This window comes from Mustela putorius, unplaced genomic scaffold, assembly GCF_011764305.1.
Source record: "Mustela putorius furo isolate JIRA1106 unplaced genomic scaffold, ASM1176430v1.1 tig00000785_pilon_pilon_pilon, whole genome shotgun sequence".
NCBI lineage: Eukaryota > Metazoa > Chordata > Mammalia > Carnivora > Mustelidae > Mustela > Mustela putorius.
This window is the reverse complement of record NW_025421480.1, coordinates 11,382,041-11,400,992: the sequence shown is the minus strand read 5'-3', so window position 1 is coordinate 11,400,992 and position 18,952 is coordinate 11,382,041. Positions and strand designations below refer to the sequence as shown.

Here is an 18,952-nt window from a genome sequence, read left to right as displayed (position 1 = left end):
CCCCAGTGTAGAGATATTTCTGAGTTGTTTCCATGTTTGACTATTATGCATAATGCTGCTGTGAACATTTACGTACAAGTTTTGTGTGGACATGTTTTCAGTTCTCTTGAGTATATGTAACTAAGAATGGGATTGCTGGATTATATGGTAACTCTAGTTTAGATTTTTTTTTTTTTAAAGACTTACTCATTTGAGAGAGAGAGCAGACCCCCTACTGAACTGAGAGCCTGATGTGGGGCTCCATTCCAGGACTCTGATATCATAACCTGAGCTAAAGGTAGATGCTTAACTGACTGAGCCACCCAGACACCCTCTCCCTTATTTTTTTTAAGATTGTATTTAATTATCTAGATACAGAACGTGTGACCTGTGGTAGGGGCAGAGGGAGAGGGAGAGAAGAGAGTCTCAAGTAGACTCTACACTGAGCATGGATCCCTACTTGGGGGGTCCATCTCATAACCCTGAGATCGTGACCTCAGCAGAAATCAAGAATGGGTTGCTTAATCGACTGAGCCACTCAGGTGCCCCAACTCTAGTTGAGCTTTTTGAGGAACTGCTGAACTGTTTTCCAGGGCGGCTGTACCATTCACATTACTACCAGGAGAGTGTGAGGGTTCCATTTGCTCTACAGCCTCACCAAATCTTGTTATATTTGTCTTTCTTTTTATGGCCATTCTAATGGGTGGGAAGTTTTATCTTACTGTGATTTTGATTGGCACTTCTCTTCTGATTAACAATGAGCATCTTTTCTTGTGTTTATCGGTCATTAGTTTATCTTGGAGAAATGTCTATTCATATGCTTTGACCATTTTTTTTTTTAAGATTATTTATTTATTTATTTGTTTGTTTGTTTGTTTATGTATTTAACAGATAGAGATCACAAGCAAGCAGAGAGACAGGCAGAGAGAGAGTGGAGGAAGCAGGCTCCCCGCTGAGCAGAGAGCCCGATGCGGGGCTTGATCCCAGGACTCTGGGATCATGACCAGAGCTGAAGGCAGAGGCTTTTAACCCACTGAGCCATGCAGGTGCCCCTGCTTTGACTATTTTTAAATTGGATTATTTATCTTTTTATTTTTTAAGATTTTTTTTTTTTAAAGATTTTATTTATTTATTTGACACACAGAGAGAGAAATCACAAGTAGTCAGAGAGGCAAGGCAGGCGGGGCAGGGGGGGAAGCAGGCTCTTCAATGAGCAGAGAGCCTGATGCGGGACTCGATCCCAGGACCCTGAGATCATGACCCGAGCCGAAGGCAGAGGCTCAACCCACTGAGCCACCCAGGCTCACCTTTTTTAAGATTTTATGTTTTTATTTGACAGAGAGAGATCACAAGTATGCAGAGCAGCAGGCAGAGAGAGAGAGAGGGAAGCAGGCTCCCCGCTGAGCAGGGAGACCTAAGCGGGCTCAATTCCAGGACTCTGAGATCATGACCTAAGCCGAAAGCAGAAGCTTAGCCCACTGAGCCACCCAGGCGCCCCTCTTTATCTTTTTATTGTTGAGTTGTAATTATTCTTTATATATTCTGGAAATCAGTCCATTATCAGATACATGATTTACAAATATTTTCTCCTTTGTCTTTATGTTGTCTTTCACTTTCTTGATGGTTTTCTTTGAAGTACAAAAGTTTTAAATTTTGATAAGTCCAATTTATTTACTTTTTTCCTTTGATTGTTTACATATTTGATACCCTATCTCAGAAACCATTACCTAATACAAGGTCATGAAGATTTGTTTCTAAGAGTTTTATAGTTTTAGTTCTTACATTTAGTCTTTGATCCATTTTGAGTTAATTTTTTGTATGGTGTGAGGTAGGACTCCAACTTCATTCTTTTATGTATATCTAAATTGTTTATAGCACCATTTGTTGAAAAGATTATTTTTTACTTTGGTGAATTGTACTGGCAACCTTGTTAGAAGTGAGTTAACTGTAATGTGCAGATTTATTTCTGGTCCTACAGTTCTATTTCATGGATCTGTATATCTGTCCTTGGGCCAGTACCACACTGTTTTGATTATTAAAGTTTTGCAGTACAAGGCCTCCAACTTGGTGCTTTTTCAAGAATGTTTGGCATTTCTGGCTCCTTTAAATTTCCATATGAATTTTAGAATCAGTCTGTCAATTCTGCAAAGAAGCCAGCTCGGATTTTTATAGGGATTGTGTTGAAATTGAAGATTTTTCTGGGAGTAATGCTAACTTAATGTTAAGTTTTCCAGTCCATGCACAACAAACACCTTTCCATTTATTTAGATCTTTGATTTCTTTCAACAAAGTTTTCTAGTTTTTAGCACTTCTTTTGTTACATTTATTCCCAAGTATTTTATTCTTTTGATGCTAATGTAATTGGAATTTTGAGAAGTTTTACTTTCACTGTAGTCATTGCTATTATATGGGAATGGAATTGATTTTTATGTATTGATCTTGCTGAGCTCATTTATTCTAATAGTTTTTTAGTAGATTCTTTAGAATTTTCTCTATAAAAGATTGTATCATATCATCTGCAAATAGAGGTAGTTTTACTTCTCCCTTTCCAGTCTGCATACCTGACTTTCATTGTTGATGAGAGGTCTTCTGAGAGTGTAACTGTCATTTTTATACATAGTCCCTTTTTCTTTCCTGATTTTCTCTGTAATTCTTAATGCTCTGCAATTTTACCACAGTGTGTCTAGATGTTTATTTTTAGTTTTCTAGCAGGGTGTTTTATGTGTACTTGTTTCTTATTTTTTAACATTGAAAATAATTTTATTTTTATTGATTGTATAAAAACACATTCACATTCTAAAAATGTTAAAAGCATAAGAAATGCAGTACATGAACTTACATACTTATGATTATTGCTTTATTTCTACACCTTCAGTCCACCTGCAAATCTTACTCCCCTTACTTTACAAACATACTCCAAATTCAGCCATGTCCCACTGAATCCATCACTGCCTCTTACGCATGTTCTCTTGGCAGGATTTCTACGATGGTCACCTCACTGGTCTCCTTCCTTCCATTCCAATTTTCCACCCAGCCGCCAGAGAATTCCTTTCAAAACATAATCAGATCATCTCACCCCCTGCTTAAAGCCCTGTAGTGGCTCCCCATCCTCCTTCCCTTGGTTTACAAGATCCTTTCTGACTTGATCCCTGGCTGCTTCTTGGATTTCATCTGTGACCTTGGTCTCTTATCATTCTCACCTTTCCTTATTGTGCTGCAAATGCACTAGCATTCTTGCTGTTTCCCCAAAGACATGCCAAATGCACATTTGCCCTGTGGCTTTCTCACTTGCTGTTCCTGGTTCCTATCTGAAACCACCTGCCTGACTCACTTCACTGAGCTTTCCGTTCAAAGTTACCTCGTCAGAGAGGTTTTTCCTGACAACCTCTATCACATTCCCTTCTGACTCCTTTAGTCATACTCTGTCCCCTTAATCTGCTTTTGTTTTTTCACCACTTAAGACATATAATTTCTGTTTGTTTTATCATCTTTACCCCCCCCACCATATTTTAAACTGCCCATGAATAAGGACTTTGTTTTGTACTTGTGTATCCCACGCTAACTCTCTGAGTTCATTTTCTGACGTTGTACATTCAAGAAGTATCTATGAAATAAATATACAATTTTATGTAAATTGATCATATACATTTAAAAAATAAAGGTAGGGGCGCCTGGGTGGCTCAGTGGGTTAAGCCTCTGCCTTCGGCTCAAGTCATGATCTCAGGGTCCTGGGATCAAGCCCCACATTGGGCTCTCTGCTCAGCAGGAAGCCTGCTTCCTCCTCTCTCTCTCTGCCTGCCTCTCTGCCTACTTGTGATCACTCTCTGTCAAGTAAATAAATAAAAAAAAATCTTAAAAAAAAAAATAAAGGTAGTATTCTATTTTATACTTTTTGTTTTTGGCTTCCTCTCTCTCTCCTATTCACCTTTAGAGATCCAATCTTATCCTGGTACAAATCCAATCTTAAACTGGTACAAATCCATTTATCCATCTTTCTCCACTTATATAATCATACAGGAATACGTACTGGACATTTACCGGGGTAATTTATTTTACAGAAAATTGGTTCACGTATTCACATTATGTACAGTTTACCCTTTTAACCTAAGGATATGGTAGAAATCCTCCAATTCAACTGCCATAGATCTGTGTTTGTATTTTAAATTGTTATATTTTTATAGTTTTTGTGCTCATAGTAAATGCAAGTTTAATATGAAATTTTAAATAACCAGTGGTGTATATATGGTAGTAAATGCAAATCCTCCCAAGTCTGCTGATCCCACACGCCTTCAAATAGAAAACCAGTTCGATATGTCCAATTTTCGATCTTTATCACTGTATTTGTAAGTGAGCAGACAGGCACAGGGGATTTTAACTTATTTTTTATGTAACTATTACATAACACATTCTGTGACTTTTTCACTCAACAATGTAACAGTAGTTCAACTCTGCATTTTGTTGGCAATTTCTTTGTGATTTGCACACACACAGTTTTGTTTAAATAGATTATGTACATTTGGGAGGAGTGGGATTTTTTATTTGTTTTGCTTGCATCCTCCTTCCCATCTTCCACTCATGTCTCCAAGTATACTTTCAGTCAGAGGACTCCCATCTTCTAGAAAATCTTTAACCTAATCTTTCAACTTTGCTTCTTTATCATTTCTTCTATTTTTGTATTATTCTTGTTTTTATTTGATAATTTATTTTTCTTGGGGTGTCTGGGTGGCTCAGTGGTTAGAGCCTCTGCCTTCGGCTCAGGTCATGATCCCAGGGTCCTGGGATCAAGCCCCGAGTTGGGCTCTGCATCGAGTTGGGCTCTGCATCGGGCTCTGCATTGGGCTCTTTGCTCAGCAGGGAGCCTGCTTCCTCCTCTCTCTCTTTCTCTGCCTGCCTCTCTGCCCACTTGTGATCTCTGTCTGTCAAATAAATAAACAAAATCTTTAAAAAATAATAATTTATTTTTCTTTTGTGCTATTATGATTTCCTTCATCTATGAGAAGATCTTAAGCTTTTAAAATTGTTCTTAGATTGCTCTATTTTTATGCCATCTGCAGTATTCTCACCTTGGCATTAGTTATATTGGCTATCCTTCATGGTTGTGATCTCTTCTTGTATTTTAGAATTTTGATTTGTAGACTTTTCCTTCACTAAGATTATTTATGCACCTATTTTCTTGTCACTGCTTTCCCTCCTTCCTGTCTAGTACTTTTTGTGGTTGCCTTTCATCTGGCCCTTAAAAAGTCTCAGCAAAGAGCCAGTTTAGAGTTGGCAGCATGGGGCCCCTCTGTTCCCCTATAATATAGGAGAGAGCAGATCTAGTCACTAAGGCAGCAGACGGCTTGGTCCAGGACCAGGCTTTGAGGCATTATCTGCCTCCCATTATTTCTAATATATGCCTCAGCTCCTGGCCATTGTTATTGGCAAGTCTTTTTCAGCCTGCTTTTCAGGGTAGGAAAACTCTATCTCAGCCCTTGGTTTCAGACAGTGAAGCTGACTCTTCCCATTCCCTGCTCCTCTGGGGTACTTTGGGTGGGCCCCTTTTATGTTATAGAAGCAAATTCCTGGTTACCTACTACCTACTTACCATCTCCCTACTGGTAGATCTGTAACTTCAGTCTGACTTATAGTTTTTTCTCTTTTAATTTTTTATAGTTCATAGAAATGTTTCCTTTGTATATGCTTTGGGATAGCTTTTTAATTTTCTGTATTTATCAGATGATGTTTTGGACAAAGGTGGGGAGTTTGTGAATTTCCAAGACCAACTACTCTTAAACATAAATCCGTTTTCATTCCTCTGCTTAAATCCTAAAATCTTCCAATTGAAAAAGACATCTGTATCTATCTATCTATCTATATATAATACATTACAAACACTTTTTTTTTTTTTAAGGATTTTATTTATTTGACAGAGAGAGACACTTATAGAGAGAACACAAGCAGGGGGAGAGGGAGAGGCAGGTTTCCTGCAGAGCAGGGACCCTGACGCTCCCAGGAGCCCCAGGACCCCAAGATCATGATCTGCGCCTGGAGCATGATGTGAGCCGGAAGGCAGACCAGATGCTTAACAACTGACCCACCCAGGCACCCCACATTTCAAACATCTTAATGTTCCCTTATATGGTCTGGCCCCCACCTACCTCTCCAAATTCATTTCAGTCACTTTCCTTTTTGCCAGAGCCCTGTGGTCCACCTTTCAGTTTTTTGAAAGTGCCTCACTTTCAAACATGCTTTTTCCTGGTGCTTCTAAAGTTGACATCTTCTCAGTTTTTCTCTCATTTAAATGATACCTTCTCAGGGGTGCCTGGGTGGCTCAGTGGATTAAGCCTCTGCTTTCAGCTCAGGTCATGATCTCAGGGTCCTGGGATCAAGCCCCGCATCAGGCTCTCTTCTCGGCACAGAGCCTGCTTCCCCCGTACCCCCGACCCCCTGCGAGTCAAATAAATAAATAAAATCTTTAAAAAATAAATAAATAGGGGCGTCTGGGTGGCTCAGTGGGTTAAGCCACAGCCTTCGGCTCAGGTCATGATCTCAAGATCCTGGGATCGAGTCCTGAGTCGGGCTCTCTGCTCAGCGGGGAGCCTGCTTCCCTCTCTCTCTCTGCCTGCCTCTTTGTCTACTTGTGATCTCTGTCTGTCAAATAAACAAATAAAATCTTTAAAAAAATAAATAAATAAATAAATAAATGCTACCTCCTCAGAGAGATCTTCCCTAACCACCCTAATGACAATAGCCCCTTCTCAGTACTCTATCATAATACTGGTTTATTTCCTCAGTAGTGCGTATTACAGTATATTTGTGTATTTCCTTGTTTATGGTCTCACAAAACTGAAAGCTCCATGAGCTTTTTTACTTTGTATTTGCATTATATGTGCCGAGCATATAGCACCATCTCAGGACATTTTGAGGGGCTGTTACTCATCCATGCACTCAGCATACTTATCAGATGTCCACTGTATGCAGAACTGTTCTCCTCATAGAGGATATAATGGTGAGCAACACAAACAAGCTCTGTGGAGCTGATGCTCTAGTTGTGAGCAGAAAAGTATAAACAAATATAAAAGTAAACAGTCCGTGTAGGGTCATGTGTTTAAGTGATAAGTACTTTCTGGGAAAGTAGCAAGAAGGAATTTCTCTTATGACAAGAAGAAGAGCCTTTCAGTTAGGGTAGAGCTAGAACAAGCTTCCTAAGTTGAGAGTGTTTATAGTTCTTGAGTATTTATGGAGTAAAAGACCACTGAGGATACAGTAAAGGGAATAGTAGGAAAGAACATTATTGGACAGTGTTACAGCCTTGGCCCAGGCCAGCAACCACAGGCGAGGAGTTTGAAAATATATGGTACCTTAAAAGAGATACAACTCTTCAGTATGGAAGATGCTGGTGAGGTGCAAGTGGGAGTGGATATACAAGATTATGTTTTATCTGTGACCTAGCAGGTGTGTTCGACAGCTCTGTTTAAATTGTAGCAAATGGTTACCTTCCGGAAAGTCATAAATCACTGCTTAGTTTTTTGTTTCATTTTCAGCAGGGGTGCTACTTTTCAGTTCATGGTTCTTATTCACGCCTTTAATCATCCCTTTAGCAACCAGTATAAGCCAGACATCCTATGTAATGCAGGCTCACTTGCTCATTTATGCACATAAAATACACTGGGAATAGAAAGGAAGCCCTCAGTTAGTGCTTTTTTGCTGAATGTCTACATTCGTGCAGGCTTTTCGAAGTTCATGTTTCCCAGTTTAGTCAGTGCAGTGACCTGAAAGCAAAACTAGGTTGATTACCCAATCTTTCATTTCCACTTTTTCATTTCCCTATGTTTTAGAAAGCAAGTGCCTAGGGGAGGCAATGTCCTCAACGGTGCTTACTTCCACATTTTTAAGAGGCAACTTTTTTTTTTTTTTAATATCCTTGCAGCAATCCTCTGATTAGTTGTCTACCAGTAAGATGAGTTTTCATTTGTCAGCTATAACCTTTTGTGATCCTATTAGTAAAACTAATAATTGCTTCTATATTGTCTTCTTTTTTTGAAAAGTTCCTTAAAGTTAATTGAAGAGACTCCCTTTTTCCCCTGTCCTTCACTAAACATGTAGTAAGTTTCTCTATAGTAGACTTAATACTTCCAGTTCTTTTGCTGACCCTACAAGCAGAAGACTTGGGGACAGTTCCTCTTCTTTCTTAATAATGCCAACTTGCTTCAGCCACTGCCAGAATATTTACAGGTAGTTACTCACTTACAAATGGTTACGTTTCAAAATTTTTATTCAGTCTGAGCTTTAGAATTTGAAATGCATTTCCCCTCTGAAAAAATTTGCAAGTAGTTTGCAAGCCTAGTTTCTAGGCTACCCTTTAAAGACCAATTTTTCCTATAATGTAGCTGAAATACTACCCATTTACGTTGAAAAATACTAGGAAAATCACGTTTCAGATGCACATTTGTTCCAGTACAGATGCTTAAATAGGAGTTAGAGGGAACAGTTTGGATCCCTAAATACCTTTGCAGTGACAGGATAGTGGAGTCACAGAGATGTCCCCATGAAAGCTGTGGAGAGAAGGTCATCTGCAGTCCCCAACATGGCAGAGACCAGCCGTCTGCATGTGATACATTCTTTAGTCAGAAGTTTGTATGTCAGGAGTACTTACACGCTCTTTTACTAGTTACAAGAAGTGAGAAATTCATTTAAAATAATCTTGAGTGAGGGAGTGAAAAGTTTATATATTTTGAAGTTTTCTAAGCAGATATTAATATTGGAAAATGCCTTTTTTGATGCATTTTAGAGGCAACATTCATATATTTAGTGATCATTTTTAATTGTGTGTGTGTTTCCCCCGTCTTCTAGTGCTTATTAAAATCTTTGTGTGCTTGCTTTTATCCCTAAAATCATTGCTTTTCCTTAGTTTTCAATGAAAGAAATTTAATTCATGTAACTTTAAAAATATACTATAATGTTAATAGTTAAAAGAGTTAAATCTAGAATTGTGCTATTTTCAGTTTTTTACCAGACATAATTTATTTTTATTTCAAAGGGATTTTTATTACATTGGAGCTAACTTTTTAGCATTTGTTAACTTTAATTCTTATAATTCTGGACAGCCGGGTATTTTGGAAAGTTACATACAGAGTATAAAAGAGCATATGCTTTGAATTCTAGGAAATGTGGGTTCTATTTCTATTCTAGATCATTTCTCAGTTCTCACAGTTTCTGTTTTCTTATCTGTAAAAGGAGGCTGATGGAACCTGCTTGCCTCACAGGGTTACTAATGGTTATTACACAAGATTGATTGGCAATGGATGCCATCCCTGCCGCTGTAGGAGTGGGCTGTCATGTCATAGTGTTTCTCTTCTCGGTACTTCTGTTTTCTTTTCAAAATAAACTGCACTCATCAGATTTGCTTTTAATATCTCATTTTTGTCAAAAAAGCAGTAGTATTTAGTATTTATGTTGTTATGACTACATGTTCTTCCGTGTAAGTCAAGTCATCATTACTGTGAGTACATTTTTCTTGAACAGCTTCCCATCCTCCTTTGGAATGATAATTGCTTTTTCTGTTTGTTTTGTTTGCTGTTGTGTCTATCAGTAATTCTTCCCCAAACTCTTTAATAGAACTGTAGAATTCCTCTCAGTATGGTAAACACTTAAGGTTATCCATCAAATTAATTTTAAAACCTTTTCCTTTTTCTTGGAGATATTCTTCTGGGAGGCTTTTGTCTTCCTAGTCTAATCTGGACTGGTTGCTGTCTAGGCTGCTGCAAAGCTTCTGTCCCATCCGTTCCTTTCCTCACCATCCTAGGAGTTTCCTGCACTTCTGTTTTGAATCATATTTCCTGGTTCCTGTGTTGTCTTCTTTCTTGATTTATTCCCTTGTTTAGGTATAGCACATCCTCTACCATCTACTTCCTATTCCCACTCACCCCAGCCATCCAGCATCAGATCCTCTTCTATGGAAACTTTCTTATAACACCTGTGAAGCCTCTACTCTTTTTCAATTCCCCTGTTGGATTGACCTAACCCTTCTTTGTACCTCCACAGCACTCTTGTCATAGCCTTGTTTCATCGTACATTTTGAGCATCTGCTCTACATGTCAGGCACTGTGTTCAACACCAGGGAGTTCAAGGTTAAGAGAATGAGGTTCTTGTTCCCAAGGAATGCTAATAGATGAATAACACCATGGTTCTCACTGGAGACAGTACTGCCCCCTAGCGGCCCTTTTCAGAAAGTGGGGTAAGTTTCTCGTTACCACAGTCCTGGAGAGGGTGCAGCTGACATTTTGTGGTCAGGAGCCAGGAACACTAAATGTCTTCTATGTCCAGCAAAACTTTAGAATATTCCACCAGAAGTTCATGTGTGAAAATATGTTTATAATTATCCAAACCTGGGACCTAATTCCATTCTGCACATAAACGACTCTTGGCACTTTTACATTGTCATTGCTTATACAAGAGATAACAGATATTGTTGTCCATTAGTGTGGGTTTATGGACAATTTTTTTTTCAAAATAGCACGTATTTTTACAAAAATTAAGAATCCCAGGGGCGCCTGGGTGGCTCAGTGGGTTAAGCCGCTGCCTTCGGCTCAGGTCATGATCCCAGGGTCCTGGGATCGAGCCCCACGTCGGGCTCTCTGCTCATTGGAGAGCCTGCTTCCTCCTCTCTCTCTGCCTGCCTCTCTGCCTACTTATAATCTCTATCTGTCAAATAAATAAATAAAAAATCTTAAAAAAAAAAAAAAAAAAAAAAAAGAATCCCTTGGGTGACAGATTATTTTATAAATCATGCAGTAACAATGAAGAATATATATTACCATATCCCTCTAGAGTAGATGTTAAAAAAGATTCTGTTCATTATTGTATGGATGTGTGTATATATTGAGGTATAATGGACTATGCATAGCTTGATGAATTCATACACATTCATACACATAAACATGCGTAACTGCCACCTTGATCTGGATATGCTGAGTGTCTGCATGGTTGGGAAACATAGGATAAACTTATTTGTAAATAGTGTGTCATATTGTCACATAATGTGCCCATTATGTTTTCATGTATACAGTAAGTACAACTGAAGGTATCCCAAAAGTCTAGAAACAAGAAAAATAGTATATTTATTATGTATTAATAATTGGACCCATTGCCTTAAATTTAGAAATATTTGAGTTTAAAGAAAGAGATATTGAATATATTATCGAAAATGTAACTAACACATATTTATCCTGCTTCCTGATTTTATGGACAGTCTGTGCTACGTAACATTTCTAGTACCCAAAGCAGTTTCCTCACCTTCCTTTCTGTTTAGTACTCCCTGGGTATGAGAGGTAACCACTCTGACTTACGTCATCATATTTCTTAAAATATTCTTCTCTGTTAGTCAACGTGTGCAGGAAAAGTAAATAAAACTTTTAAAAAGAAACAAACTAAACAAAGGAATCTTTGCAACTAGAGCTAAATTTTATCAGTCTATGCAAATGTTTTAGGTTCAGTTACAACTTTAATACTCCTTTTTTTCAAAGGACAATGACTTATTTAGGGGCATTTCCAATAGCATCTTTTAATAAAGATTTTATTTATTTATTTGACAGAGATTACAGTAGGCAGAGAGGCAGGCAGAGAGAGAGAGAGGGGTAAGCAGGCTCCCCGCTGAGCAGAGAGCTCAACACGGGGCTTGATCCCAGGACCCCGAGATCATGATCCGAGCCAAAGGGAGAGAGGCCCAACCCACTGAGCCACCCAGGCACCCCAAGATTTATTTATTTATTTGACAGAGATCACAAGTAGGCAGAGAGGCAGGCAGAAAGAGAGGAAGGGAAGCAGGGAGCCTGATGCGGGTCTTGATCCCAGGACCCTGGGATCATGACCTGAGCCGAAGGCAGAGGCTTTAACCCACTGAGCCACCCAGGCGCCCCTGTGTTTATTCTTATTCAAAAGCTATCCCCAGAGATCTATCTACAATCCAGAATTCGTCCATAAAGATCTACCATGTATCTCCTCTATAGTTTCTCATATTCTCATTTTGGCCCAGTCTATCTTTGTTCCTCATCAAGTCTTTCTAGTAAATGTTTATAACAAATGTAGTCAGAATTATGGTGGAATTTCAGAGTAGGATTTAATCTTAACACCTTCTCATATTATAATTTAGGGAATTATTTTGATACAGCATTTTTAATAAGGCCATTTCATTTATAGAAATATTGCACCTTCTAATTTTTACCATTTCAACAGCCTATACTTTGTCTCAGTATGTTATTCATAGTTCATTGTTTCCTCCTAACCATATTAAAATTGCATAGTCTGTTATTTCTCATAAAACACTAATTTTTCTATTTGTGTTTATCTGATCTTGTGTTTTCTATGTAGAAGGACTTCTAATATAAATTTTCTTAAATCCAAACTTAGTATAATAGTTACAATTATTTGAGTACTTCATTATGTCTTCTGATGTGGTGGATATGAACATACTAAACATATTAATATTTTATTATAAATGTCCATTTATCCTTTGTATTTCTATTTATATTTACAGAAATATCATCTATGAATTTTTTTGGAATAGTAAGGGGAACTTTACGAAACATGTTCTAAAGGAGGAAGTTGAGACTGATAGGGTTGAGAAGCTGTTCTAAACCAATCAGTGCAGGGCTGTCTTCCAGATATTCTACTGGAACTGTCAGGACAAGTGACAGTCTGTAGCCCGGGAATGCGCAGTTCAGGCAGAGGGTAGAATTCGTGGCAGGGATCATGGAAATGTGAGGCTGCACAGGAAAAGTTTGAGCCGATTTTCAGTGAGTGCTGGTTTGTTTCTGTGTGTTTATCTTCTAACCTGAAAGTTCCTTGAGAGGCAGAGACCGTTTTTCCTTACTCTGAGTCCCTAGTGCTGGGCCTAGTCCACGGAAAATATATAATAAATGGAAGAATGGGCAACTCCCACACAGGTGGGAGAGAACTGGAAGGCGGGCCTGGCCAGAAGCCAGATTGCCACAAGAGTACCAGCGGATGGATCATGTATTGTCATACTCAGAAGGAAATTTATTTATTTACTTATTTTAAAAAGATTATTTATTTGACAGAAACAGCGAGAGGGAATACAAGCAGGGGTTGGGGGGGAGTGGGAGAGGTAGAACCAGGCTTCTCCCTGAGCAGGGAGCCCCATGTAGGGCTTGATCTCAGGACAGAGCCCGAAGGCAGATGCTTAACTAAACCACCCAGGCGACCTCAGAAGGAAATTTAGTAATTGCCTAAGTACTTTGGGGAAATCTCCCTAAATCTTAAAAGAATTGAAATTAGCGTATTATTCTAAGGTAAGGGTCCTTAGAATAAAGGGGGATTATGAATTTGGATAGAAAAAAAATTACATTATTTTTTACTAACCTCAGACTGAGATTTAACATTTCTTTCAGTGTGGAATGTAGGTCACAGTGGTAGTATTAGCAGTACCTGTAAACATTTTTTTTGCTATTAAAAGCCATAGATTTTTTTTTAAAGATTTTATTTATTTATTTGACAGACAGAGATCACAAGTAGGCAGAGAGGCAGGCAGAGAGAGAGGAGGAAGCAGGCTTCCCGCTAAGCAGAGAGCCCCAATGCGGGGATCGATCCCAGGACCCTGGGACCAGGACCTGAGCCAAAGGCAGAGAGGCTTTAACCCACTGAGCCACTAGGTGCCCCAAAAGCCATAGATATTTTCAATTTCAGTTGTTGCAGTTACCTCACAATATTGTTTATGCTCACTATTTTCACATTATGGTAATTATTAGACCTGGTATTTGATCTTGTTACTTAAATCACTAATAAGCACATGTATTACCTATCATAACTTTGTAATAATTGTATTTTGAAATTTAAAAACATTCTGAAATTCTAGAGTAAGCAAAAGCAGTGTTATAATGATAAAAATCAGATGAGTGGTTGTTTCTTGTAGAGAGGTTTGATTGGGAAAGGGACACAAAAGAACTTTCTAGGGTGATGGAAGTATCCTGTGCATGGTATGCATATATCACAGGTGACTGAATGTTAAACTTGACATCTGCATTTCACTATATGTAAATTATACCTCAATTAAAAAACTAATATATTTAGAACTATTCTTAGAAGGTATCTGTAGGCTTCATCAAATTGCCAAAGAAGTCTCTGGTAGCAAAGATGGTTAAGAACCCCCCCTTTTTTTTTTTAAGATTTTGTTTATTTATTTGACAGAGAGAAAGATCACAAGAAGGCAGAGAGAGAGGGAAGCAGGCTCCCTGCTGAGCAGAGAGCCCGATTCGGGGCTCGATCCCAGGACCCTGAGATCATGACCTGAGCTGAAGGCAGAGGCTTAACCCACTGAGCCACCCAGGCGCCCCTGGTTAAGAACCCTTTTACAGAGGCTATCCTTTTGCCTTTGCCTTTCTCTTTCTTTGAGTACCCTCTTTCTCCCAGTTACTTTTGCTATTCATTTCCCCTTTATTCTACATGTGTTCTCACTTTTTGACCTAAAGAAAGTCAGAAAAGGAAAACAGCAGCTATGAAAGAAATATTTTGCTTTGTTATTTGCCACTTCCTTGAAGCCAGTAAGGCTGTAGCTCTCCTAACATGGTTATGTATCTGCTTAGATTTGAAGTAATTTCTACTGATAACTACTCTTCTTAAAACTAATTTGTAGATGATTTCCAAAGGGAATGATTTTTTAAAGATTTTATTTCTTTTTTTTTTTAAGATTTTATTTATTTATTTAACAGACAGAGATCATAAGCAGGCAGAGAGGCAAGCAGAGAGAGAGGGGGAGAAGCAGACTCCCCGCTGAGCAGAGAGCCCTATGTGGGGCTCTATCCCAGGACCCTGAGATCATGACCTGAGCCGAAGGCAGAGGCCTTAACCCACTGAGCCACCCAGGTGCCCCAAGATTTTATTTCTTTATTTGAGAGAGAGCACAAGTAGGGGGATCAGCAGAGGGAGAGGAAGAAGCAGACTCCCTGCTGAGCAGGGAGCCCGATGTGAGGCTCTGTCCCAGAACCCTGGGATTATGACCTGAGGTAAAGAGAGACGCTTAACCGACTGAGCCACCCAGGCACCCCAAGTAATGATTTTTCTTATCCAGTTTTGCTTGGAGTTTTAGTAGCATTTTTATTCCTTGAATAAAATTATGTATTATAATTTTATTATATCATTGAATATGCAGTTCTGTTGTGAAGTAGCCGTGAACATTTATAACAAAGATTGGAAGGAAATAAAATGTATTAGGAATCAGTAAAGCAACAAGGAAGGAAGGAAAGAAAAATTAATATTACTGACAGTCTAATCCAGGTTTTTTTCCCCCAGAAATAACATTTAGGTATCCTTGATGCAGTGTGATATTGTATATTCCAAATTCAAAGATGTTTTGTTTATATAATACTCAGGAATACAGATATCAGATATTAGCCTATATCTATTTAAAATGTGGTGACAGGACTTGAGGATGTTGAACACAGTGTAGATACGTATAGAACAAATACAGGGCTATCAGGTGCTAAGACTGCTCCTAATAGAACTCTTGTTGCCTGTCGTAATTGTTAGTTTTACTCTACTGTTCTAATGTTTCCACGACCTTTTTATTTATCTAAATAAATTTAATAGGACACTTACTTTAATAGATTACAAAGTATTCTAAGAAAGATTGAGCTAAGGTGGATAATCCTAACAGATTTTTGTCCAAATAACATCTATGTCTCTTATGAGTTTATATTAGATAAAAAACCTAAAATACTATTTGGCGGTTTCTTTGCAGCCTGTCGTGTGGAAAATTTGAAATGCAGAGGAGAAACAATAGCTAAGGAAATCAGTGAAGCCATGAAGGTAAAAGCTATATGCCGAAAAGTTATAAAATGAAAAAAATGTAGCTAGGTATTTGCTTTAAAAATGGATATATATTTAGTGTATTGTAACAGGAATTCTCAGTAGTCTTTTAAGTAGATTTTTAATGAATTTATTAAAGAGACAGTAACACTGAGAATAATTAACATTTAGTAGGCACCAGTATATGCCAGTCTCTTATCTGGTTTTTTTGAAGATTGATCATATTTTTGAATTCTGAGAGTTAGCAGTACATCAAACAGTTTTGGATAATAATACTGCCTAACTTTTAGTGAGCATTTATGGATCAGGCACCATTTATCTTCTTTACATATGTTACCTTCCAATAATCCTATGAAATAGATAACTGCTAATTTCCCTGTTTTATAGTTGAGAAACTGAGGCACAGAGAGAGGCTGTTGCTTGCCCAAATAAATAAATGAGTCAAAACTAACCCCTGGATATTTGGCTCCAGAGCCTATATATGTATTGCTAACTGCTATATTATGCTGCATATCCGACTTGGATATCTTAATATTGTTATAATAAAATTGTTTATATTCTTGACATTTATTTTATGCATACAGGAAAACATCTGTATATCTAGTTTATGAAAATTGTTTCAAAACTCTTTGGAATCTCCCATGTTTTGATAATATTCTGTAACATTCTTTTGCGGTTTGTATTGATTCCATGATTTTCTGGTACCCAAAAGCATTTTCTTTATCAAGAGTTGGCAAACTGGTGGCAAAAATCTAGCCTTGCCACTTGTCTTTGCAAATAAAACTTCATTGGAACACAACTGTTTCCATTCATTTATTGTCTGTGGCTCCTTTACATTACAGTGCATAGTTGAGTAGCTGTGACAGAGATGTAAGGCCCTTTACAGGAAAAATGTACTGGTTCTTGCTCTTGATGATCAAGATTTCTAAAATACTTCTGTCCTAAAATATGGAATTTTAGACAATAAATCCTCAGTTCTGAAATTCTGTTACTTCCTGCTGCCAAAGTTTTATTTTACTACCAGGCATTGTAGGAGTAGAATGTATCTTTTTAGTTTTAGCTTTTGTTTAAAATCCTCAATTAATATTGGTATTTTAAGGTCAAGCCAAATATCCATGACCCAAATAATTAGGTCTTAGAAAAAGCCTTAACTGAAGAATGAAATTCTAGAGCATTGTATCTGTCTCTGTGTGTTTGTGTTCCAACCTGAGATTAATGCTATGTATTCCTGTTGTTTGTTTAAGTCCTTGCCTGCATTAATTGAACAAGGAGATGGATTTTCCCAAGTTTTAAAGATGCAGCCTATTATCCAGCTCCAGAGGGTCCACCAAGAAGTCTTTTCCGGTTGTTATAGGAAACCAGATGTTAAACCTGAGAGCTTTATAACACAAATAGAAACCACACCAACAGAGACTTCAACCAGGAAAGCCACTGACCTGGTCCTGAAAAGAAGGCGACCTAAAGACTGTCCCCAGAGAAAATGGTATCCACTGCGGCCAAAGAGAATTAATCTTGACACATAAACTCTTCTTGTTTGTCTTGAGAGTTGAAATTCGACCCTGTCAACATTTAGATTATAGCCTAATGCCTAGACAGGACTTCATTTAAAAAGGCAAACAACTCTTTAACTAGTGATTCCTTTATACAAATATAGTAGCTCTATGCTAGGATATAATGTAATAATTGTATTTCCTCATCATTTCATCTCTGGTAGATGAGAAGTATGTTTTTTGAATATTGGCACAAAGCCCATCAGTGGGCATTAAGAGTGCAGGCTTTTACAGTCCTTAAACGTAATTAGCTCTTCGCTGTCTTACAGCTTTTGTGGAATATCACTAGTAACACGTTCTATTGGATTTCTAGTATACATCTTTCTTTTAAGAAGAGCAGTGTCACAGTTGTCTCTAAGTGCTAAAAGTAATCATCAGTTCTGTTTAGGAGCTAGGAGCAGATAAAGTTTGTTTGTTTGTTTCCCCAATGCAGTTTGATTTATCACACTGATATGCAGATGAGGAGACTGGCTTTGACTTTGTTACTCCAAGTTTGGCTAATTTGGGTTTGTGGTATTATTTTTAGAATTTTTTTGTTTTTGTTTTGTAAGACAAAGATGACTTATTTATATAAGACTTCTCTTAGAAATAAAAATTGGCATGTAGCCAATGTTTCTTGTCCGTACTTATTTTCTATAGGCCTTTCAACTTCTAAATATTATTTGACTTGGGACTAAGGGTTTCTCTTCAGAATTTTTTTATTATATCTTCGTACATGATTGCAGTTCAAAAATATATATTGGATTAAAAATTAACAAATTGTCATTGTGGAACAAATATAGTTGCAATCATACTGAACTATTTTTATATTTATGGCTGTTTATTATCAAGGATGTTATTGGTAGAAGGCAAAGAAAGCTGTATCACCTATAGCTCTAATATTTCACTTTAGCTTATTATAGCTCTTACTGTGTCTCTTCCACACATTAATACAGTGTAGGCAGGGCCATCTCACTTTTCTCCTTTGATGCCTATAACTTCATTCGTTTGCAGAGGAATTTAATCATGATGTTGGGAAATCTGTAATTCTCATTTATTATGTCTTAACAATCAATGAAAATGTGACAAAGTGTCTCAGTGAAGAAAATTTACAAAGCCACTTTATCGCATTCTGTATTTTAATGTTGCAATTTCAAATCTGTATGTTTGTAATTGCAGTGTGTTTTTAATTAAAATAATGTATGAAGACTGAAATCTTGATACTGTGTATTTTTTAGTTGTTGGAAACATCTTGAACTCAGCTTTAGTTGAATGATAGGTAAACATCCTGCCTTTCAGAACATACTAAATTTCCCTTTGAAATTGTTTTGAAGCTACAGAATATTGTTATTATAATACAGTGCTATGTTTTTTATAGTATTTTATAATATTTTTATAGCATAAAATTCTGTATGAGTTGTTTCATTTCAACAGCCTATAAACAAAACACTTACTGTAAATTCTCCTAGATTAGATAATTGCTTTGTGATTATATAAGAAAATGTCTTCCTTTTTTAAGAGACATATTGAGATACATATTGAGAGACATAGAATTTAATGACTCGATGTCTTGGATTTGCTCTGAAATATGACGTCAAGGGAAAAAAAGGAATAGATTAAGTAAATGTGGCAAAAATCTTAAT

General features: G+C 37.5%; 1 protein-coding gene across 1 annotated transcript in view; it reads left to right on the top strand.

The window, feature by feature from the left end:
* Positions 1 to 18,524, top strand: part of NSL1 (NSL1 component of MIS12 kinetochore complex) — a 31,753-nt gene extending 13,229 nt beyond the window's left edge. The window contains exons 5-6 of the mRNA XM_004778948.3: positions 15,713 to 15,780; positions 17,025 to 18,524. Of these exons, the coding sequence (XP_004779005.1) occupies positions 15,713 to 15,780; positions 17,025 to 17,303 (347 nt within the window). The 3' untranslated portion in view covers positions 17,304 to 18,524. The remainder of the gene's footprint in view (positions 1 to 15,712; positions 15,781 to 17,024) is intronic.
* Positions 18,525 to 18,952: the final 428 nt, after the last annotated feature.